At 47.9% G+C, this 23754-nt stretch overlaps 2 protein-coding genes across 7 annotated transcripts in view; one reads left to right on the top strand and one right to left on the bottom strand.

Moving 5' to 3' along the window:
* Positions 1 to 218: 218 nt before the first annotated feature.
* Positions 219 to 15866, bottom strand: n4bp2 (NEDD4 binding protein 2). Its single transcript, XM_084687077.1, has 17 exons — positions 15110 to 15866; positions 13464 to 14523; positions 13225 to 13349; positions 12480 to 12568; positions 12167 to 12243; positions 11814 to 11945; positions 9089 to 11670; positions 8657 to 8866; positions 8212 to 8297; positions 7005 to 7050; positions 6566 to 6783; positions 6284 to 6399; positions 5280 to 5391; positions 4818 to 5033; positions 2826 to 2994; positions 2428 to 2551; positions 219 to 1747 (listed from the first exon to the last, which is right to left on the bottom strand). The coding sequence occupies exons 1-17, from the start codon at positions 15351 to 15353 to the stop codon at positions 1699 to 1701; spliced, it is 5655 nt and encodes a 1884-aa protein (XP_084543203.1). The 5' UTR covers positions 15354 to 15866; the 3' UTR covers positions 219 to 1698.
* Positions 15867 to 15943: 77 nt separating this feature from the next.
* The window catches only part of pds5a (PDS5 cohesin associated factor A), a 40615-nt gene continuing 32804 nt past the window's right edge, over positions 15944 to 23754 (top strand). For 5 of the 6 annotated variants that reach the window (XM_084687427.1, XM_084687428.1, XM_084687426.1 and 2 more), the window contains exons 1-2: positions 15944 to 16089; positions 16974 to 17126. In XM_084687427.1, the coding sequence (XP_084543553.1) occupies positions 17013 to 17126 (114 nt within the window). In that variant the 5' untranslated portion in view covers positions 15944 to 16089; positions 16974 to 17012. Of the gene's footprint in view, positions 16090 to 16188; positions 16303 to 16973; positions 17127 to 23754 lie in introns of those variants that run through there. The other variant, XM_084687425.1, reaches the window with a different exon arrangement.

Below are 23754 nucleotides of genomic sequence, written 5' to 3'. Positions count from 1 at the left end.
ATGTGTTCAGAGAAGTAAGGAGGCGTAATGGAGCAGAGAAGTGAGGAGGCGTGGTCTGAAGTGAGGAGGCGGGGTCTGAAGTAAGGAGGCGTAATGGAGCAGAGAAGTGAGGAGGCGTGGTCTGAAGTAAGGAGGCGTAATGGAGCAGAGAAGTGAGGAGGCGTGGTCTGAAGTGAGGAGGCGTGGTCTGAAGTGAGGAGGCGTGGTCTGAGCTGCTGTTCGAGCATACAAAACTCTTTATTCAATTGCAATTACATTTTTTTAATTGCAATTACATTTTTTTAAATCAACAATCCTGAATACAAAAATAGACATTTATTCTACAAGTTTGTAGAATTTAGTTTGTTTGGCATGTGCTAAGAAAGACAACAACTTTGTTCAACCAGGCTTGAAATCTTAAAAAATATATAGTTTTTGAAGCAGCACACAGAGTAAACCCAAGCATAGCGTTCATCCCATACTTCCCTTTTATAAAACAAACACACAACAATATATATATACGTAAATAGAATAAAAGGTTTTGGCTATGGCTAGATACAGCACTAATGGCACTTGTAGAAAATTAAAACTTGTACCCCCAAAAAGTATTAAACGACTGGCCTCATAGACAACGCACATGACAGCTTTCTAAGTGTCTACATTCAGAACGCAGCATGTGTATCTGCCACCTGCCTGTCTGCAGCTACCACCTGTCTGTCTGCCACCTGTCTGTCTGCAGCTACCACCTGTCTGCTGCTACCTAGCAGGTGTACCTGAGTAAAACCCTGAGTAAAATTCAAGAGCAGAACATAAGAAGATAAACCTCTTGCATCGTGATTAGTGTGTGCAGCTGTACCAAGGTGGAGCATTCTGTACACGTCAGTTAAAATATCCATAATCACTCTGGAGGCTTCAGCCTCCTGGTCCTCAGGATCCCCCCTGTGGACCCTAACCCTAAGGACCGTAACTCTGTATCCCCTGCAGGACTAACCCTGTATTCCCTGCAGGACTAACCCTGTATTCCCTGCAGGATAACTATAAATAACACCTAGGGAATCCCAGCTCGAAATTATTGTCTTAATCAAACATGATCTACAACCTTTAAAATGCCTCCACTTAAAATAATTACCAACCTGCCTTTCAGAACAGATATAGATTCTGACTGATTGACAGGCACAATTTCAGACATAGATTATAATTATTAATAATAATAGTAGGAATAGTAAATCGTCAGTGACCAAAGTCTGTACTGAGTCTGTGCAGGCGCTCTTCCCTGAGCTATGTCAATTAACATCTTAAAACAAAAATTGATTGATTGATCTATTAAAATGATGTATGAAAGTATAGCAAGATATAATTTCCGCATATTCATAAAATATTTTTGTAATATATTATACTATACAGGAATAACATTAAGAGATTATCTTGCTTTGCACACAGAATAATTGTAAAAAATAGTGTCATATCGTGTTATTTCTTTGTCAGCTATCAAAATAACTGAAAGAGGGAGAGTGAAATTGAAGGGGGAGAGAGAGGGGGGAGAAAGAGAGAAAGGGGGAAAGAGAGGGAGAGAGAAAAGGAGAGACGGAGGATGAAGAGGATGTTGGTTCTGAGGGTATGATAGAGTATACCAGTGTGGAGGTGTTGAAAAACCTGCAGGGCTTTAGACACTGTGTGTGTGTGAGAGAGAATGTGAGTGTTTGACTGTGTGTGATGCTCTCAGCTCTTCAGCGACACCAACACCAGGCCAGGTTTAGACTCTGTGTACCTGGGAGAGAGAGAGGGGGGTTAGGAGGGAAAGCTGTGTGTGTACCTGTAACTATGGCTGCTGAGATAGTGTGTGTGTGTGTACCTGTAAACATGGTTGATAAGGTAGTGTGTGTGTGTACCTGTAAACATGGTTGATAAGGTAGTGTGTGTGTGTACCTGTAAACATGGTTGATAAGGTAGTGTGCGTGTGTACCTGTAAACATGGTTGCTAAGGTAGTGTGTGTGTACCTGTAAACATGGTTGATAAGGTAGTGTGTGTGTGTACCTATAAACATGGTTGATAAGGTAGTTTGTGCGTGTACCTGTAAACATGGTTGATAAGGTAGTGTGTGTGTGTACCTGTAAACATGGTTGCTAAGGTAGTGTGTGTACCTGTAAACATGGTTGATAAGGTAGTGTGTGTGTGTACCTGTAACTATGGCTGCTGAGATAGTGTGTGTGTGTGTACCTGTAAACATGGTTGATAAGGTAGTGTGTGTGTGTACCTGTAAACATGGTTGCTAAGGTAGTGTGTGTGTACCTGTAAACATGGTTGCTAAGGTAGTGTGTGTGTACCTGTAAACATGGTTGATAATGTAGTGTGTGTGTGAACCTGTAACTATGGCTGCTGAGATAGTGTGTATGTGTACCTGTAAACATGGTTGATAAGGTAGTGTGTGTGTGTGTGTGTGTGTGTACCTGTAACCATAGTTGCTGAGGTAGTCTAAGACGGCGGGCCGGATGCGAGCCACGCCCCCCTGGCTGTGGTTTCCTCTTCCTGTGATGACAGACAGCTGAGGACCACACACACCTTGCTGCCACTCTGGAGAGAGAGAGAGAGAGGGTTAACACACACCCTGCTGCCACTCTGGAGAGAGAGAGAGACGGTTAACACACACCCTGCTGCCCCTGCTGCTGAGAGTGTGTTTAGTGTGTGTAGTGTTTGTAGTGTGTATAGTGTGTATAGTGTGTGTAGTTGTGTATAGTGTATGTAGTGTGTGTAGTTGTGTATAGTGTGTGTAGTTGTGTATAGTGTGTGTAGTTGTGTATAGTGTGTGTGGTGTGTATAGTGTGTGTGGTGTGTGTATAGTGTGTACCTGAGGTCTTCAGCTGCAGGACATGCTCAAGGGTGTCCAGGGCCTCAGGGACATGCAGCCCATGCAGGTCCAGGGTGTTCTGTGGCAGCAGGGGGGTGTTCACCTGCTGGAAGATCCTGGACGCAGCACGCTGGTGGGCCTCTCTCATCCTCTGGCCATGGAGACGCCCCTGACACACACACACACACACACCATACACACACACCATACACACACACACACACACACACCATACACACCATACACACGCACACACACCATACACACCATACACACACACCATACACACGCACCATACACACGCACCATACACACGCACACACCATAAACACACACATACATAACCACACACACCATAACCACACACACACCATACACACACACACACATACCAAAGAGAAATGGTTAGTCAAGTTAAATAAGAACTTGTTGCTGACTAGGAATGGGCGATATAAACGATATGCAATATGAACTATAGAAAATTTGCCTACGATAGAGATTTAAATTCTATTGCACATCGCGATAATGCATGTAGGACGCAATCTACCCGCGAAATTTAGAGAGACGAGCTGCAACGCATCATCGTATTAATCATCTTGAGTAGCTATGGCTGAAAGCGAAAGCTGGTGAAAAAGACCGGTGCAACATCCATTATTTGGACTTGATTCAGATTTAAGCCGTCCAACGAGCAGCAGCAAACTACTGGGGAGGGTCGTTACACAGAACGTTACACATAACCTTTTTTTTTTAAATGTATTACAGTATATCCTCTTCTACTCTTTCTTAGAAGCCTAACGAATCTCTCTCTTTCTCTCCCTGACCCTGTCTTTCTGCTTGAGCAGTACTGGTTGAAACCTCAAAATATTTTTTACAATTTCTGCATATATGCAGGTAGCAACGCTAGTGCTAAATAAGTATTTGGTCGGCTACATGACGCCGGGTAAGTAGGGCTCTTGAGACAGCTCACCAAAAGAACGATGGGGAACCCACTTGTTTAGCAGATGAAGACATGTTCGTAGGTACCTAGCGAAAAGTCACCTCAACTTTCCTAGACTTGTAGCTACGGTAGTTGAAGGCTCGCTGACATTGCATAGCGTCGTTGCTAGCGTGTGCTGACGTTATGACTGTGTCCGTGTGTATGTGAGAGATGTGTGAGTGACAGAGAGACAGAGGGAGAGCAGGGTAAGGAAATGCAGCTGAACTAATACGCTGATAATACTGCTTATAAAAAAAATAACAAAACGCAATTTCTGGCGGCCGGTGTTGATTCTGTGTGGTGCACCGCCACAAATTAGTCTATGTGTGGGGAAACACTGGGATCTATGTAACCTGTAACCTGAAATGGTTCTATTGTAATTTATATATCATGATATATATCGTTATCGCAAGAGGCTGCAATGTATATCGCAATATGGATTTTAGGCCATATCGCCCATCCCTATTGCTGACCAGAGTTGGACTCATTAATCCACTTCTGCCTCGCCTGATTACTGGCTGCCTGACTACCGGCTGCCTGACTACCGGCTGCCTCACTACCGGCTGCCTCACTACCGGCTGCCTCACTACCAGCTGCCTGACTACCGGCTGCCTCACTACCGGCTGCCTGACTACCGGCTGCCTCACTACCGGCTGCCTGACTACCGGCTGCCTGACTACCGGCTGCCTCACTACCGGCTGCCTGACTACCGGCTGCCTGATTACCGGCTGCCTGACTACCGGCTGCCTGACTACCGGCTGCCTCACTACCGGCTGCCTCACTACCGGCTGCCTCACTACCGGCTGCCTGGAGGTCGGCAGACTTCTCCTTTTTAGCACACAGCTTTGAGTGTTGTTTATTAAAAGTAGGCCTTCAAAGACCAAACTTTTTGAACAGAAAATGTAGTTAACTCCCCACAACGTGACGCCCTTAAAAATGCAGTGGCCCACACCTCACTGCGCCATTAAAGGTGCAGTGTCCATTTGAACCCGTCCAGAGTCCCCTCACCCCCCTACCTGCTGAGCGTAGAAGGAGGCCACCTCCCCCCTCCCCTGCCTGTAGGCCTCAGCTGCCTTAGAGAAGCTCTGCTGCTGCCGGCTCTGGTGCAGACGGGCCTCAGCCCTGAAGTCCTCGTACTCTGGGTCCTTCACATCCTGGTACTGCCGCTCTGCATGCTGGGACAGCTGCCGCTCGGCATGCTGGGAAGAGGGGCTGTCTGGAAGCTTGCGCATCTGATGTGGCAAGGGGTGAAGTGTGTGGTGTGAGAGGTAAAAGCAGCAGTAAGAAAGAGAGATAATCAAGTGAATACATTAAATACAATTGATAAATAATACAGATAGTGTGAGTGTGTCCGTGCATGGTGTTTAAATGCTTGTGAGAGTGTTTGTGAGTGTGTCTGAGAAAAGTATGTGTATAGAGATAGGTGTTTAAGAGAGGTGTGTATGTGTGTATGGCACGTGTATGGTGTGTGAGTGTACCTTTTCCCTTTCCCTGCTGGGGGTCCTGGAGGGGGGAGGAGCCACGACCGTCCTCACCGGACCCTCGTCCAGCATGAAGCGCAGGAACCGTTGTGTCTGTTCCAGACTGTAGCTGTGTATACACACACAAACACACACATAATAGTGCTGTCAGTTTATTAACGGCGTTAACGCAAACCAATTTTAACGGCGTACGTTTTTTTAACGCGCGATTAACGTTCTTTTTGGCCAAGCAAACTTTGTAGTTTTTTTTCACATACTGTTGCAGCAACTACTGACGTTCTAAAAACTACAACACCACACCGGATCTAGCTGGACTGGAAACAAAACAACAGGCACGCCGCACCCACTTTTCTGGGCTTGCCAGCCGGCTAAAGAGTAGTAGACTAACTTTACATTTTGAGTGGACGCCGAAATGGATATCAACAAAATTCTGAATGGAACATTTTCTTTTAAAAAGTTGCCAAATGGTTCCATTGACAAGACCAAAGTGATCTGTGTGTTTTGTCGTTGTGAACTGAGCTATCATTGCAGCACGTCCATTCTGAAATACCACTTGATGGCCAAGCACACAGCTGACGCAAATTCTCCGCCCCCTCGTCAAAGCCAGGCGATTGCAATGTTGTTTTCAATAAAATAAAATAAACATTGGCACTAAGTAATCGATCCACTTTTCCATGTCGATAAGAGACATGAGAAGAAAGAATGGGACAAAAAGAAATCAATGGACATTTAGATTAGAGTTAACTATGACATTAATGAGATTCATCGCAAACAAATATTTAAATAGTTTGACAGCACTAATATATATATATATATATATATATATATATATATATATATATATATATATATATTAGTGTGTGTATATATATATATATATATATATATATATATATATATATATATACACAAATCAAACTTTAATCTTGCTGCCACTGCGTGTGTCCATTTGTGTGTATATTGTTTGTGTGTATGTGGACGTGCATGTGTGTGTCCCTCACTTGTGATCCCTGAAGATGTCCTTGAGGAAGAGCGTGTCCAGCGAGGGGAACAGCTGGAACAGCTGCTTCTCTTTGAGCAGAGTAGCTCCATCCTGCCTGGGTGCCTCAGCCCTGCCCTGGAGAGCACACACACACACACACACACACACACACTGAAGACCTCAGCCCTGCCCTAGAGAGCACACATAAAGACACACACTGAAGAGCACACACACACACTGAAGACCTCAGCCTTGCCATGTCCATATAGGTATATGGGTAATAGTGTGTGTGAGTGTGTACCAGTCTCTGCTGCAGGGCCAGCTCCTCAGTCATGATGGCTCTCAGGGACACGTGTGGGCGGGACACACTCCAGTGGTCCATCAGCACCGCCTCATCCGGGGCCTCTGATTGGCCACCCAGGGATGAGAAGCAGTCTGCACCTATCAGAAAGTGGGCTGGCTGCGCCCCCTCCTTCGGTCTGGTTTTGCTTGTCTGTGATTCGCCCCAATGGACCGAACCTGGGAGAACCCACACAAACACACACATGGGAGAGATAGAAATGGGAGAATCGTGGGAACTTTGGAACTTGCTGGTCAGTTATTTGTTTATTTAGAAATAAGTAAGACCACACAATTGTTTGAGAGTGTGTATGTGGTGTGTGTCATAGCATGTATGGCGTGTGTTTGTGTGTGGTATGTGTCGTAGCATGTGTGGTGTGTGTTTGTGTGTGTTCACTCACTCTCCTGCAGCAGATGGTAGGACAGTGCTGCTTGTCTCTTCTTCTCCTGTAGACACAAGTTTAGGATCGCACACAAATAATTAGATAAAGATGTGGGTTTAAACTTTGGCCTTCAATGTTTATAGAGTAACATGGTGTGACCACTTACTACCTGTCTTCTGCCTCACCTGTCCTCTGCCTCACCTGACCTCTGCCTCACCTGACCTCTGCCTCACCTGACCTCTGCCTCACCTGACCCCTGCCTCACCTGTCCTCGGCCTCACCTGACCCCTGCCTCACGTGTCCTCTGCCTCACCTGACCTCTGCCTCACCTGACCTCTGCCTCACCTGACCCCTGCCTCACCTGACCTCTGCCTCACATGTCCTCTGCCTCACCTGACCCCTGCCTCACATGTCCTCTGCCTCACCTGACCCCTGCCTCACCTGACCCCTGCCTCACATGTCCTCTGCCTCACCAGACCCCTGCCTCACATGTCCTCTGCCTCACCTGACCCCTGCCTCACCTGACCCCTGCCTCACATGTCCTCTGCCTCACCTGACCCCTGCCTCACATGTCCTCTGCCTCACCTGACCCCTGCCTCACGTGTCCTCTGCCTCACCAGACCCCTGCCTCACATGTCCTCTGCCTCACAGGTCCTCTGCCTCACATGACCCCTGCCTCACATGTCCTCTGCCTCACCTGACCCCTGCCTCACATGTCCTGTGCCTCACCAGACCCCTGCCTTACATGTCCTCTGCCTCACCTGACCTCTGCCTCACCTGACCCCTGCCTCACATGTCCTCTGCCTCACCTGACCCCTGCCTCACATGTCCTCTGCCTCACCTGACCCCTGCCTCACATGTCCTCTGCCTCACCTGACCCCTGCCTCACATGTCCTCTGCCTCACCTGACCTCTGCCTCACCTGACCCCTGCCTCACATGTCCTCAGCTTCACATGTCCTCTGCCTCACCTGACCCCTGCCTCACGTGTCCTCTGCCTCACCAGACCCCTGCCTCACGTGTCCTGTGCCTCACCAGACCCCTGCCTTACATGTCCTCTGCCTCACCTGACCTCTGCTTCACCTGACCCCTACCTCACATGTCCTCTGCCTCACCTGACCCCTGCCTCACATGTCCTCTGCCTCACCTGACCCCTGCCTCACATGTCCTCTGCCTCACCTGACCCCTGCCTCACATGTCCTCTGCCTCACCTGACCTCTGCCTCACCTGGAGGGTGTCCTTCCAGGTCTGGTGGAGCAGCCGAGCCATGCCAAGATCCATGTGGACGGAGCAGTCATCTGCTGAGCACGCTCCTGACCCGTGGGGGAGAGGAAGAAGGAAGAGAGGAGAGAAAGAGGAGGAAAGGAGGGGAGAGAGAGGAGATGGGAGAGAGGAGAGGAGGGAGAGAGAAGAGAGAATGGAGAGGATGAAAAGAGGGAAGAGAGAGTGGAGGAGGATGGAGAAGTCAGCGTAAGCATTATATATTATATAGCATTATATATATATAAGCTTTATATCCTTCCTGTCTTGTTTGTCATGTTTAGGGATTAGGGTTGTCAAGTTAAAGGAAAACAGTGAGTTGATAAAAACAATTCAGAGATCAAATGGAACAGAATCATCTTTAGACAAGTTTGTTTTATTAGTTTCTATTCTTGGTGCTCCCGGGTATTACCTGGGTCGACCCCTACGGGCCCAAACAGCTCTGTGAGCTGCAGAGCCAGCTCTGTGGGCAGCTTCAGCTCCACACTCTGGATGTTCAACAGTCTGCTCCTCCTCTCTTCTCTCTCCCTCCTCTCCTCATCCGCTCGTCTGTCCATCTCCTCAAGCTGAGCCAGGAGTGAAAGCGTCGCCTCGTCTACTGATGACTCTCCCTCCTCCTCCCCCCTCCCTTGCCCCTTCCCCCTCCCTTGCTCCTCCCCCCTCCTTTGCCCCTCCCCCCTGCCTTGCCCCTTCCCCCTGCCTTGCTCCTCCCCCCTCCCTTGCCCCTCCCCTATCCCTTGCCCCTCCCCTATCCCTTGCCCCTCCCCTATCCCTTGCCCCTTCCCCCTCCCTTGCTCCTCCCCCCTCCCTTGCTCTTCCCCCCTCCCTTGCCCTTCTCCCCAACCTCCCCCTCCACTTTCTGACAGGCTGCTGGAAACCTCTGATGTCATTTCCTGTTCTAGGGACTTTCTTCTTCCCTGGGTTGGTTCAGAGTTTCTAAACCCACTCCTACCTCCCTCTCCCTCCAACCCATCACACCCAACCTTCTCTCTCCCCCCTCCCTTGTGTACCCCCACCCCTCCCCCACTATCAGGGATGGAGTCCCACCCACTGGTGACCACCTGCTCTTCTCCCTCTGAACCTCTTGGTGTCTCCACCTCCATCTGAACGCCCCATCTGGCCTCCAACCCTGACCCACCACGCAGGAGTGACGCCATAGATCCCTCCATCACCTCCTCCTCTACCTCCCTGTACAGCCTCTCTCCAGAGTCCAGCAGCAAGTTGCTGGTCCAGTCCAGGTTCTGCTGGCAGGTGTCGTACAGGTGCTCCAGTTCCTCCAGGCTGACCCGTCCAAAGTGCTGTCTGAGTATCTCCAGGCTCTGCTCCCGGCTGGCGGTCCCTAGCTCCGCCTCTTCCACCTGGGAGCCCTTCTCATGCACCGCATGGTACGGCACCCCCTGGGAGCCTGAGGGCTGAACTGCAGCATCTGAGAGCCCAGGCAAGAAATGGGAAGGGTTGCTGCAGACAACGGTGATGCCCGGAGGAAGGTGAGCCCCAGGTACACCAGTGTACGAGCCGTGGTCATCTAGGTGATTGTGGTTGTCTTGGTGATCAAGGCGCCAGAGGAGGGCAAAGTCTTGAGGGTCGGTTTGCGTGTGGCATCCAATGGCCGAGGACACAAGAGCAGGGGTGAGGGAGCAAGGGTGGAGATCGGGTGGAGGGTCAGGGTCACAGTTGAAGCTAGGATCAGGGTAGTGATGCTGTGGTGCTGTTTGAGGGCTGCTCTCCGGGGGATTGTGGTTAGGGGGAGAGGGGCAGTTCTGTGTGAAGGTGAGGGCTAGCTTGCAGGCTTTCCCTGACCTGCGACCTTGCCGCTGCCTGCGCTCCTGGCTGCCTCCACTGACATGGCCGCCATCTCCTCCCACACTGCCCTCACCTAGGGCAGGGCTGAGCTTGCCAACAGGGCTGTCATCTCCTCCCCCACTGCCCTCACCCTGAGCACGGGTGACCTTGCCAACATGGCTACCGCCATCAACTGCATTGGGGTTTTGTTTGTCAGCGTCAGACTCTACACCGCCTTCATCAACATGGCTGCCCTCACCGGCATGGCTGCCCTCGCCGGCATGGCTGCCCTCGCCGGCATGGCTGACCTCACCGACATGGCTGCCCTCACCGGCATGGCTGACCTCACCGACATGGCTGCCCTCACCGACATGGCTGCCCTCACCGACATGGCTGCCCTCACCGACATGGCTGCCCTCACCGACATGGCTGCCCTCATCAACATGGATAACCGCACCATGATGACAATCTTGTACTTCCACAATATCTGAAGCAGTATTATCACAAGAGAGAGAATCCTCTTGTGTTTGATTTTCCTTAGACCCTGTCTCAGTAACGCCTGGTGCAAGGACTAACCCCTCTCCTTCCTCACTTTCAGAGTCAACCACTGAGCTGTGTGGAGGTGTGCACTGCTGGGAGGAGCCAGATGCCTTCGAGGCAGAAACACAGTCTGGTAGCTCAGGCTGGTCATCCCCCCCCATTCCAGGGACTTGGTCTCTCCCACCCCCCCCCATGCCAGGTACTTGGTCTCCCCCTTTGCGCGACGCAAGATTGTGAGAGCCTTCCGCTGTCTCCTCCCCCTCCTCTGATTGATCAAAGGAGTTGGACATAAGGTAGGAGTCGTTGGGGGAGGAGGTTGTGGGCATGGGGGAGGAGTCACCAGTCTGGATTAGGTCTAGAAGTTTCCGGAACTCTGTCACATCAGGACCAGCCCGCCCTTCCAGCCTATTGTCACGGTGACCACCCTCCTCTTTGTTGTGTCCTTGCCCCCTCTGACCACGCCTCCTTCCCCTTTGCCCCAGTCCCCCCACCGGCCAGTCCCCCACAAAGTCCAACAGCTCTGGCCTCACCCTCTCTCCCCCCTCCCTCCCTTTCTCTCCCCCCTTCACCTGTCCATTTTCCAATTGGCTGGTGTCCTTCACCAGATCAGCAGGCTCTGGCCTATAGGAAGCGGCCTTCCTGTTACATTGACGCCTACCTCTCCTCTCCCTCTGACCAATTGATTCGGAGAATGCCATGGGTCTCTCGTTGCCATGGTGATCCAAATTCTGCACCAGTTCCACGACACAGTCCGGTATTTCCTGCTCTGCCTCGTGGTCAGCTTCCTGGGCCACTTCCTGTTCTGCTTCCTGATTCACTTCTTGCTCAGCTTCCTGGTCCAACAGGGCGTCTAGTTCTGCATCCAGATCTCCCAGGTTCTCCTCTGCCAGGAGTTGGGGATCTTCCTTCCTGTCTGACTTCCTGTTCCTGGGGAGGAGGGTTTCCCTGGAGCCCTGGTTGCTGTCTCCCGGCAACCTGGACTTCCTGCCGACAGACGACACATCAGGAAGAGCGGAGAAGAAGGGGCGTGCCCTTTGGCTGGGGCTCTCAGCCAATCGCGGTTCACCTACTAGGTCAGGTTGAGCCATTTCAGAAGACACGGGCCTATCACAGCAAAGCAGGAGGGAGACAAGAAGGGAAACACAACCATTACCATTGTCCTACCAACCAACAATAAGCTGCAACAACTTTATACCTCAACTGTTTCTAACTGTCTCTGAGTGAGATGGGCTCAGCTGCAGGCTTACAGGGTGGGGGTGATATTCTGCTGGGGTGGCCTGGGGGTCTGGGGGCCCATGATGGATTGGATGGAGACCATTTGCTCGTAGCCTTCCAGCATCCTCTTGATCCTGTCCACTGGGACACCGTGCTTGGTCCGTCTACACACACACACACACACACACACACACACACACACACAATCCAACACACACACGATGAGGACACATACACAAGCCATAAAAAGAGTTGACTTCGTTCATTTAAAAACGTGGTTCAAACTTCATTGTTTCATAAGTATAAGTATCGTGCAGGTAACATGTATATAGATGATAAGAATGATAATAAGAACTATACAGTCTGTTGTGTTCCAGCTGCTCACCTCTCCAGCTCTCTGGCCTTGTGTTTCCACCAGGTGTCCGGTTCACGGAACAGCACCTTATACCCGTGCTTCACAGCCTGTCAGACACACACACACAATAGGACTTGTAACAGCAGTCTGAATACAGTCAGCTTCTCACCTGAGCTAGGTCTCATCAAAACATCTCACCTGTGCTAGGTCTCATCAAAACATCTCACCTGTGCTAGGTCTCATCAAAACATCTCACCTGTGCTAGGTCTCATCAAAACATCTCACCTGAGCTAGGTCTCATCAAAACATCTCACCTGAGCTAGGTCTCATCAAAACATCTCACCTGTGCTACGTAAGGTTTCATCTCCCACCCCTGCATGTTGGTGTTGTCAATTATGATCGGGAACATGCCACTCTCAAACGCTTCCTTGGCTGACGAAGACACATTGAAGAGAAAAGAAAGATTTGTTTGTTAACTGCAAGATATAGGGACAGAATGAGACCGACAAGCAAAGTAGGAGAGCTAAAGGCTGAGCGGAAAGATAAAGACAGGGTTACGGATAGAAAGGGGGATAGAAGAAAGAGAGGGATAGAGAAAATGAGAGTTATGGATAGAGACAGAGAGGGTTACAGAGAGACATGGTTTGGGGATAGAGAGAGAGACAGAAAGGGTTAGTGATAGACAGAGAGAGAGAGGGTTAGGTTAGGGTTAGAGAGAGAGGGTTAGGGATAGAGAGAGAGAGGGTTAGGGATAGAGACAGAGAGGGTTACAGAGAGACATGGTTTGGGGATAGAGAGAGAGAGACAGAAAGGGTTAGTGATAGACAGAGAGAGAGAGGGTTAGGTTAGGGTTAGAGAGAGAGGGTTAGGGATAGAGAGAGTGGGTTAGGGATAGAGGGGAGGGTTAGGGATAGAGAGAGACAAAGTTAGGGATAGAGAAAGGGTTAGGGATAGAGAGAGGGTTAGGGATAGAGAGAGAGAGGGTTAGGGATGGAGAGAGAGGGCTAGGGATAGAGAGAGACAAAGTTAGGGATAGAGAAAGGGTTAAGGATAGAGAGAGGGTTAGGGATAGAGAGAGATGTGTTTACCTCTCTTCTGGTTCCACTCGTGGGCGTCGCCCAAAGCAGAGGGGTCGAACTTATAGTCTCCATGACGACTGAAGTAATCATCGGTGCTCAAGACAACTCCAGTTGGGTTCTGCTTCAGCATGGCCCTGTACACCCAAACACACACTTTAGAAGACACACTTGCAATCTCTGAAAGGTCAGCTATTTCTCTGTTTTTTCATGGTGCTTACCAGCCCACCCCCCTCCCCCGCCCCCTTTACCTAGCTAGTGTTGACTTGCCCGACCCTGGAGCACCCCGCAGCAGAACAAGCACCTGGCCTTCCAACCGGGCCGTACCATGTGGGAGGGGTGGCTCCGGGGCGGTGCCCAGGGCCCAGGACTTAAGAATGTTGGCAGTTGGTTTGAGAGGCGCTTGACTGACAGTCCCATGAGGCAACCAGTGCGAGGCAGACAGGGTGTGAGTGTTCCAGGTGGAGGGGTTTGCAGTCACCGGGAGGATGAAGGTGGAGCCCTGGTTACCATAGGGACGAGGGCAGAACTCTGGGGCCTCTGCATTCCAGAACATTGAAGGCTCCTCACCAACAGTTCCTCTGCTTGCACTGCCCTTAGCCCTGGCGCCCCCCACCATACCCCCAGACTTTATGGCCCTCTTCTGAGAAGGGGAGATGGACAGGTCCTGTTTCCTGTAGGCCTGGAAGGCTGAGGGCCGGCCGGCCGCGCCCAGGTCCAAAGAACTGTTGTGTTTGTCTCCAGCTGGTTCAGAGGATGTCAGGTGCCTAAAGTCGAGCAATGAGCTGTGCTCCTGATAAACGGTCTCCCCGGAGAAGTTCAACTGGGTGACAGGGGAGTAGCTGCTGGAGGCCTGCCCCACACCAATCTCTCTCTCGGGCCGGCCGGCGCCTCTGGTCCCTGTCTCCACGCTGATCTGAAGGAGCTCAGGCAGGACCAGCTGGGGTGCTCTGGGGGGAGGCTGAGAGGCAGAGGGGGCTCTGGGGGGAGGCTGAGAGGCAGAGGGGGCTCTGGGGGGAGGCTGAGAGGCAGAGGGGGCTCTGGGGGGAGGCTGAGAGGCAGAGGGGGCTCGGGGGCTGGTCAGAGTCTCTAACTCGTGGTCAATGAGAAGGTCAAAGTCCTCCGTCAGGTGGAAGTCATCTTCTGTCCCGGTAAGGCAACAGACCTGAGGAGGGGGGGCCAAGGGCGGGTGAGGGGTCAGGGGGGCCAGGAGGGCAGCAGCCCTCTCAAACCCAGAGACTAGGGGAGTGGAGGGGGCCACACCTTCGGCTGCTTCTGAGAGCTCCAGGAGAGAATCCATTGCATTTTCAACTAGAGGGAGGGAAGAGAGAAGAAGAGGGGAGAGAAGAAGAGGGGAGGGAGGAAAGAAGAGGGGAGGGAAGGACGAAAGAAGAGGGAATGGAGGGAGGGAAGTGAGAAGAAGAGGGAGGAGAGAAGAGGGGAGGGAGGAGAGAAGAGGGGAGGGAGGAGAGAAGAGGGGAGGGAGGAGAGAAGAGGGGAGGGAGGAGAGAGGTAAATAATGAGTGCTGAGGGAGTTCACACACAAGGGTATCAGGGGTATAAACTACCAGTGTATCGGGGTTATGGTATCACTCACTATATCACATATTACACTCCTGAATCTACTCCCTGGAAAGTCGTGGCAGTACTCTGAATGCATCGTGTAATTATTAGTGGCTTATGTAGGATGACTGAGATGCAGCAGCTAGTTACATAATCATATTCTCAGTTGATTTCGAAGTCGTGATGCGGACAAGCACGCGACCACCGACCTGCATTGATGAACCTTCTACCCCGTGCGCGTGGTAGCACACCAGTTCAACTAACGAGACCCACAATAATACACCGAATATCTAAAAAGTTACGAGAGCGGCTTGTGCCTGACAGACTGGATTACCTTTAAAATCACATTCTGCTAGTACGATGTGAATAACTTCAGAGTCCAAATGAGAAAAAATGTCTTGCATGTTTTTCACGATGTCCTTGTCTTCATACAGCGAGTTCGGTAGCTGAAAGTTCTCCCCACCCATGGCCCTGTCGTCAGTACTACCGTGTGTTCGGTAGCCCGTGTTGCTGCAACTTTCGTTGGACAGTCCAGGCACTTGTGTTGGGATGTGCCCGTTTTTCTTTTTCCGTGGCATTCCCGTAGTCAAACGAGATGTGACCCAACTCTAATGAACCCAGTGTGGCTTGATGATCCGAGGCTAGTCGTAAACTAGATAGCTAGCGAGCGTTGTGGTTGGTGTTTATCTCAATGCTAAAAACAACCGAGAGAACTTGCAGGAAGCAACATTAGCTAGTAGTCAGATGACAGCACTCCTAGCGAATAATTTGGGAACAGAAACTCCTAAGCCTACCTTTGCTAAAACGTCAAATATGAACCTTCAAAGTACCAAACCCATGTCCATGCATTATTAACAACACGGAAAGGGGTTACCTCGTGCACACATCTCCTTTTAAATACATGGTATAATAATATACAATAGACTAACTAAAATATAAGAAATAGAACATTAGCGTTAAATAAATGATAACTACTTTGCATATTTGAGCTGTCAGTCGTAGTTCTGTTTGGTAACAAGCTCAAATGCCGCCCAGCTTTCTATTTTGCCCTGGACCTGGGTGGGTTAGTTAGGGTCTGGTAAGGTTAGTCAGTCGAGCAAGATCAGCTCAGAACGCGCGGACATTTCAAGTGCTCGAGACTCCCGCCTCGCGGTGTCGTGTTGCAGTACCTCCCGCAGACCGACGGCGGCGCTGCGCACCAGACCTTCACTGAGGACGCTGAAACTGCAGACTGAGGGTAGACACGGAGCTTTGTGCCGAAAGTAAACCCTGACTTGTGTCAGACTAATGAATTAAAACGGCCCAGTTTGCGAGGTAAATATATAAAAGCTAATATTTTATGTAGGTGCGAGTTACAGTGTTGTTTTGGGCGTAGTTGAATGTGTAATGATCTTTGTTGTGCATTCATTGAGATGTTCCAAATCAATCGTGGGGCAAGTTCGCTGAGGGAGGGCTTGAGCATTCTGCCTGAACTACCAGCCCAGTAGTAGGAAACGATGTGTTGCTGAAGTTGAAAGAAAGAGACAAGTACATCAACAGTATATTACTACCTTGTAAACTTTTAGTATTTGTTATATACGGCAGCAATTATCTATCGGAGGGGGTATTTTTTAAGAAATATTTCTGGATACTTAATTTCGGGTCTTTGTGGCTCAAGAGATGTCTGATGTGATGGTGATCTGTAAATAGTTTGCGGCCTAAATCAGCAAGGCCAGCGATGCTAACCAGCTAGCATGGCATTTCACTGGGTTAGCTAACGTGATAGCTTGGCTGCTAGCATCGTTACTCCCATCCCGCAAATTGTAGCAATGCATGTAACTTATGAATAGAATACTGTAGTGTGTTGAATCCGTAATTATAGATACCATTGGTGTAAATGAATGCACTGTGTGTATGTTGTGGTGTAAATGCAACCTAACTGGTGCCTTCAAAAATCTTTAGGAAGAGAATATGCGAATGTGGAGCGGATATGTTGGTGTCAGGTTAGCATACGAGCTAGCACAATGTGGATTTTATTGAGCTTTTACAATGAATTCCTATTTGGTGCTATATTTGACGTTGTTGACCGCTGCGTGTCTATTCCCTTTGAAGTTTATCGGCCAGAAAGAATGATTGTAAGCTGAAAATACTGTTTTAAACGGGCTTTTGTAGAAGTGCGGTAGAAGGGTTGTGTTGAACTTTTGTTTTCTGACCTATAGAGGCCAGTAGAAGACCATCTGGATTTTACGTTGACAAGCATGGAGTTCCCTCAACAGCAGAAACCGGCGGGGGACGGCAAGATTACCTATCCGCCTGGGGTTAAGGAGATAACGGACAAAATCACCAATGATGAGGTGGTCAAACGGTTGAAGGTGGGTAGAAACGGCCTATAGCTGTTTAAATTAATGAGGATACAGCAGTGGTTGATAATGCGGGCTCCTGACTGTGAACCCATGCGTCTTCAGCTCAGCTGGATCAATGTCCAACCTCTGGCTTGTTGCCATCATCACTCCAACTTTGTAAACATGCCTGCAAGCAGAAGGCACAACTCTGCGTGACAACGTGTTTATAACGTTATTACTGGTTATGTGACTTCCAGAGTATAAGAGATGCATGGCAGCATAGCAAAGCTCTGCTGTTGTGAGCTATAACTTTAGTACCTGCAGGGATGAAGGGGTGTAACCCAGTGCTAGAGAGGATTCAGCCTTAAATGGATTTAAGGCACTTTTAAGGGGAAAGAGGAGGTATTTAAAAAATGACCCCATGGTCTCTGAAGTAGGTTTGGACTGCTGGGTATCAAATACAAATAGTCCTACATGCATAACTACACTGCATAACAACAGTTTCCCCTGCAATGTGCCCATTAGGGCAAGCTTTCCCACCCAAGTAAGGCTGTGATGATACTTGGGGTGTCGTCCCATTCCCATTGTTACACTGGTGAGAGCCCATGTCGTGCAGTAGCAGCTCTTAAAATGTTTCTGCCCCTGCCCTTCAAACAGCCACAGTCTGCTACTGTCCAAGCCCCCTTCTGGATCTGTGGAAGCAGACTATATTAATTGGAAATATGGGGCAGCTGTCCATACACTGTCAGCCAGAATAGTAATAATTGGATTTGGATTAAATATGCACGCCTAATATTATAATTATATATTCTTAGTCATGCTGAGCAATTTTAAATGACTGTTCTGCCAAGCAAAGTGTGCTACAGTTTGGGTCACCTTCTGATCTGAATGTTGGTGCTGGATCTGTGCAACAATACTTATTTCAGTGAATCCCCATTTTAGTCATGCTTATCTTTCCCTTTTATCTTAAAGCTTAGCACTTAGCCTATCAGTTAATAAATGTGTGTGGCAGTTATTTTGAATTAATTTATACATTTTGTTCAAGATGTGAAAACAAAAACATTATCATCCCACATCAATTGCAATTAACCATGGCCTTCTTCAGTGTTTAGAATTGTATCCTACAATTTTCAATTGCTGCCATGTTCTTTTTGGGGCTATTATTCTCAATCTCCTGTTGAGAATATTGGCCATAGGCTAGCCCGTCAGAACGGTTTCAGACAGCTAATCAAATTACGCTAATTATCAGTAGGCCTAACTGCATATAGTTATGTTAAGTAGATTTGGTAGGCCTACAATTTACGCATTTTAATGGTCGTAATGGTTTGAAAAATGTCTCCCTTGCCTTGTTAATTGCATTGCCCTTTTTGGGGACAACTTCAAAAAAACTCACAAATCCATTACCATCCAATACGCTACTGAAAATAACATCTCTCTGCTGGTTTATGCTTTGCGACATAACTCCTCTTTTAAATGATCGCCTGATCTGGGCTGCACAGTCTGAGCTTATTGAGGTCTAGCTTGAAATAGCTTTGCCTGGTAGTGGAACGGAACGTTAGTGGAACAGCTTGAGGTTTAAGTCTAAGTTGACGTTTACCCAAGTGAGACTTATTTGTGTAAGTGCAGACAAATACAAGAACTGGCCTGATGCAAAGTGAGTGCAGGCTGCTGATGGTGTGTTAGTGAAGCTGCAGACCCAGATGACCACCTGTCAGCTGTATCTACCTCAGACATTCAAGCAGACTTCAATGTGCTTGTTCAAGCCAGAGACAAAACTGGATTAGTCTCACTGAGGAAGAAAAACTGAACTGAACTGGAAAACATCAAAAGCATTTATTGCTTTCCTATAAAGTTAATCAATTGCTGGTCTTTAACATACATCTTATGTATCACTTGACATATTTTCATAGCATTATTGTAACATGTATTACCAGGGGCAGCGCTAGGAATTTTGGGCCCCATGGCAAAAATTCAAAGTGCCCCACCCCCCCCCCCCCCCCTTTTGTGGCAAAAAGTGCCTTTTGTCGCCAAAGGGAATCAGTGCAAGCCCAACGTCACAACGTCAGCACACGTTAGCAATGGCGCATAACTACAACGTCAACGTGTATAGATGTAGTAAGACTGTTGCACACAGTAGGCTACTGGCAGCATCCTACATTTTAGTAATTCAAGACTTGCATGTACAGTAAGTAATTTCACATTAAATTATGTATTTAAACTCTCATTTGTGTGGTGTGTCGCTGTCTTCAATGCCACAGCCTAAACTTGATGTCAAAACAAACGTTTTTCATTTCCGGCGCATTCAAACAATCCCTTTAAGTTTGGCTATCAACAGCAGCTAGTCTAGCTTAGCACAATTTACCCAGGTCAGCTTCTCCACCGTGCAGGGCTCTAGTCTAAGATCAAATGGTCGTATTTGGCATTACTGACAATGATCGCTTCCAGCAAACTTCTTTTGAATTAGCCATTTCCCAATAAATGTCAAACTTATTTACGATTTTTGGGGGCATATTTTCAGTTACCAGATGGTACTTTTTCAATCCCTTTTCTATCTAATACTGCCGATGACAACGTTGTTAGAATAGCTTGTTTCAAGGGGGTTCAACTTGTTTCAAAGGTGGTGGTGATGACACTGTACCCAGCTAACAAAATGACGTCCCCAGGACGTCCCTTGTTTGCTGGGTAGCTAGATTGCCTAGTTTATATGGACATTAAACCAACAGGTTAATACCACTCACAGATTGGCTACCCAACTTTCTTGGTAAAACTGGGTTACTGATTGAAACCCTTTCTTTTGTCTATCCTCTCTTTCTTTTTTCTCTGATCTTTTCCGAAACCCTGATTTGTGTTTACGGCACGACATTCTAGCGACTAGCGCATCTACTGACTGCAAGTCAAACACCGTCACCGATAAGTGCGCTAAGGCAGGATCAAACCATTTCATGCAGATACAGGGGGATGGTCGGTCAATACGGATGTTAACTTTTTGGTCAATAGGGACATTTAACCTTTATTGCCAAAGACAAGTAAAAACAGAGATCATTCATTGTATTATTATACTTTAAATGTATTATATACTTGATGATGGTTTATATAATATAATATTACTTTTTGCCTATTTTTTGGGGCTTAGAATCGTTCTAACATTTCCCCCCTATACGGCGCCCCTGCCAGTAGCAGCTCAAAACCATTTAATGTACTTTAAAAAAATAATTAAAAAAATCAAATTAATATTGATCAGAATTAAGTTCAGCCTATTGGTTTGGCCCGCCACAACGGTCCCAATTTCTCATGTGGCCCTTCGGGAAAATGAATAGCCCACCCCTGGTCTAGGGTGAGATGTTGGACTAGAGATGGTCTAGGGTGAGATGCTGGACTAGAGATGGTCTAGGGTGAGATGCTGGACTAGAGATGGTCTAGGGTGAGATGTTGGACTAGAGATGGTCTAGGGTGAGATGCTGGACTAGAGATGGTCTAGGGTGAGATGCTGGACTAGAGATGGTCTAGGGTGAGATGCTGGACTAGAGATGGTCTAGGGTGAGATGCTGGACTAGAGATGGTGTAGGGTGAGATGTTGGACTAGAGATGGTCTAGGGTGAGATGCTGGACTAGTGATGGTCTAGGGTGAGATGTTGGACTAGAGATGGTCTAGGGTGAGATGTTGGACTAGAGATGGTCTAGGGTGAGATGCTGGACTAGAGATGGTCTAGGGTGAGATGCTGGACTAGTGATGGTCTAGGGTGAGATGTTGGACTAGAGATGGTCTAGGGTGAGATGTTGGACTAGTGATGTTGGACCCAGATGTTACTATCCAGCTGTTCTGTTACTACTCTGATATTGTTAAGTTGGCCCCATCACAGACGCCAGTCTCGTACTGCTTGGGGCAAGGCTGTTTTCTGAGGAGTTTGTGCGTGCTTGCGTGCGTGCGTGGGGGGGGGGGGGGGGGGGGGGTTAGGGTGGCCTCATCCGTTGTTTCTGAATTGCTGGATATGTGTTAAGAAAGCATTTTGTTGTGGCACTGTAAAACCGGTATATTCCAACACCCTGTTTACAGTCTTAGATTTCATAATTTGCAGCAGGCTTAAGCCAGCAATTCAGAAGCACCGGATGAGGCTACATTTGGCAAACAACTTTACACACACACACACACACACACACACAACATTACACACACACACACACAACATTACACACACACACACAACATTACACACACACACAACATTACACACACACACACACAACATTACACACACACACACACACACACAACATTACACACACACACACACACACACACAACATTACACACACACACACACAACATTACACACACACACACACACACAAACAACATTACACACAAACACAAACAACATTACACACACACACACAACATTACACACACACACACAACATTACACACACACACACACACAACATTACACACACACACACACACACACACAACATTACACACACAACGTTACACACACACACAAACAACATTACACACACACACAACATTAGACACACACCAACAACAATATACACACACACAAACAACATTATACACACAAACAGGAAATGGTAGGGATCCCTGAAGGAGAGTCGAGCAGAGTGAGAGAGAGTCGAGCGGAGTGAGAGAGAGTCGAGCGGAGTGAGAGAGAGTCGAGCGGAGTGAGAGAGAGTCGAGCGGAGTGAGAGAGAGTCGAGCGGAGTGAGAGAGAGTCGAGCGGAGTGAGAGAGAGTCGAGCGGAGTGAGAGAGAGTCGAGCGGAGTGAGAGAGAGTCAAACGGAGTGAGAGAGAGTCGAGCGGAGTGAGAGAGAGTCGAGCGGAGTGAGAGAGAGTCAAACAGAGTGAGATAGAGTCAAGCAGAGTGAGAGAGAGTCAGGCAGAGAGAGTGTAAAAGTATTCCTCTTCTCAGCTCTGCAGCTCCTAGCACCCATCCCCCACTCTGCCAGCATACTGACTGAAGAGGAAGCTCTGCTGCTCTTGTGGCTGCCAGCCTACACACACACACACACACACAGGCATAGGAAGTGGTGTATGGGTCCTAGTGCCTGTATGGTTTTGTGCGTCTGACTGTTTACGTGTTGAGTGGAAGAGACCAAATGTGAACGTTGCACAAGGTGAGGTAAGATAAGACGACCTCAGTCCACAGCTGTAACAGTCTTAAACTGTCACTCCCCTGGTACTCTGCGCTCATGGTGCCTTTCATGTTTTATATGGTTAGATTCAAAGATTACAGAACTCAGATATAAAATAAGCTTTTTCATATTTCACCAACTGCCATTCCTTTTGTTGAAATATGAAAGTACATAGTTTTTTTTACTATAGCACTGAAACTGAGTTTAACGTGTGTGTGGAGGGGGGGGGGGGAGTCGTATGCACGTGTGTAGGGATGCAACGATGGTCCAATTAAAGTCTGAGTATCTTGGTATCAAAATGGCCGTTGTACTCTTACCCAATAGGAGCTTCCATGCCCTGTCCATAGCCTTCTAAAGCCAACCATGTGGCTCCCAAAATCTGTGTGGCTTCTTCAGGCATGTGTTTCAAAACAAAATCCAGACGTAAATATAAACTTTCAATTTCCTTGTGTTCAAGCTTTTATTACTCAAATCCAGTAGGACTTAGGGGTCCTGACAACAGGGGAAACTGGTTCAGGAACATCTTTCAATTTTCTTTGGATATGCTCTTTTTATGCTCTTTTTGGCGTTTTTTATTTTATTTGACAGGATTGAGAAAAGGTTAAACTTCTCTGGAAGTTCTAGACCTGGGCAATTCCCCCCCCCCCCAGACATACATAGACCCTTTGTGTGCCTATAGCCAAGTGGGACATTTGTGAATTAGGCTACCAACACGCATCACAGGGCTCGACATTCAGGCTTGTCCACTTGTCCGGGACAAGTGGATTTTTTGTGGAAGAGAAATATACTTGCCCCACTGGACAAGTTAAAACTCAAACAAAATAAAATGCCATGTTACTTCACGTTATGTGCCACTCATTACGTCTATTCTACAGATTTTATTTGACCAAATTCTGCATTAGCGAAACACAAAGAAGTGGCTGTGTCTCAAGAGCTCTACAGATATTTACTGTGTCGTCTCAGTTACACTATTAGAGCTTGGAAATACTGGGAATTACTAAAGCAGGCAAATGGCTAGTAGAACATAACATTTCATAATAATTTCAGTAAATCAAACAGCTGCAAGACCCAGCAGTGTTTCCCCTAGGATTTTTTTTAGCAGTGGGGGCAGGTCTGTCCCCCCCCCTTTGGCCGAAATAAAGTTCTAACCCTATATTTTGGAGTAGGTTAATGTAATAGTCTAATAACATATGTAATATTGCATATATTTTTGGCCTATTTTCCGTAAAGCAATACAGTTAGGCTACTTAAAGTACTATTTACTACTACTACTACTTAGTGTTCTAAATGGCAGAAATATGCTTCCAATTAATAATTGACGTAACAACTTATTGTAAATGGTCAGTAACCTAGCCTATCGATCAAGGTACTCGAAAGCATGTACACTGTCGGCTTCATTTGATCTTGATAGGCTAAGCATTCTTTAGCAAATAATAACAATATACCCACTATTAATTAAACTACTTCAGCATAATAATGCACCTAAAATACAAACGTGAGCAAGGGC

This window comes from Hypomesus nipponensis, chromosome 22 (genome assembly GCF_054491055.1).
Source record: "Hypomesus nipponensis isolate SF chromosome 22, ASM5449105v1, whole genome shotgun sequence".
Lineage (NCBI taxonomy): Eukaryota > Metazoa > Chordata > Actinopteri > Osmeriformes > Osmeridae > Hypomesus > Hypomesus nipponensis.
Note: the sequence above shows the minus strand (reverse complement) of the source record. Positions and strands in the feature narration are given on the sequence as shown.

Coding starts and splice junctions, on each gene's coding strand:
- n4bp2 (XM_084687077.1), bottom strand. CDS start 15,353: ATGCCACGGAAAAAGAAAAACGGGCACATCCCAACACAAGTGCCTGGA. Junction 5,034..5,279: donor CCAGCAGGGAAAGGGAAAAG/GTACACTCACAC, acceptor TTGCCACATCAG/ATGCGCAAGCTTCCAGACAG. Junction 1,748..2,427: donor CTCAGCAACTATGGTTACAG/GTACACACACAC, acceptor TCTCTCTCCCAG/GTACACAGAGTCTAAACCTG.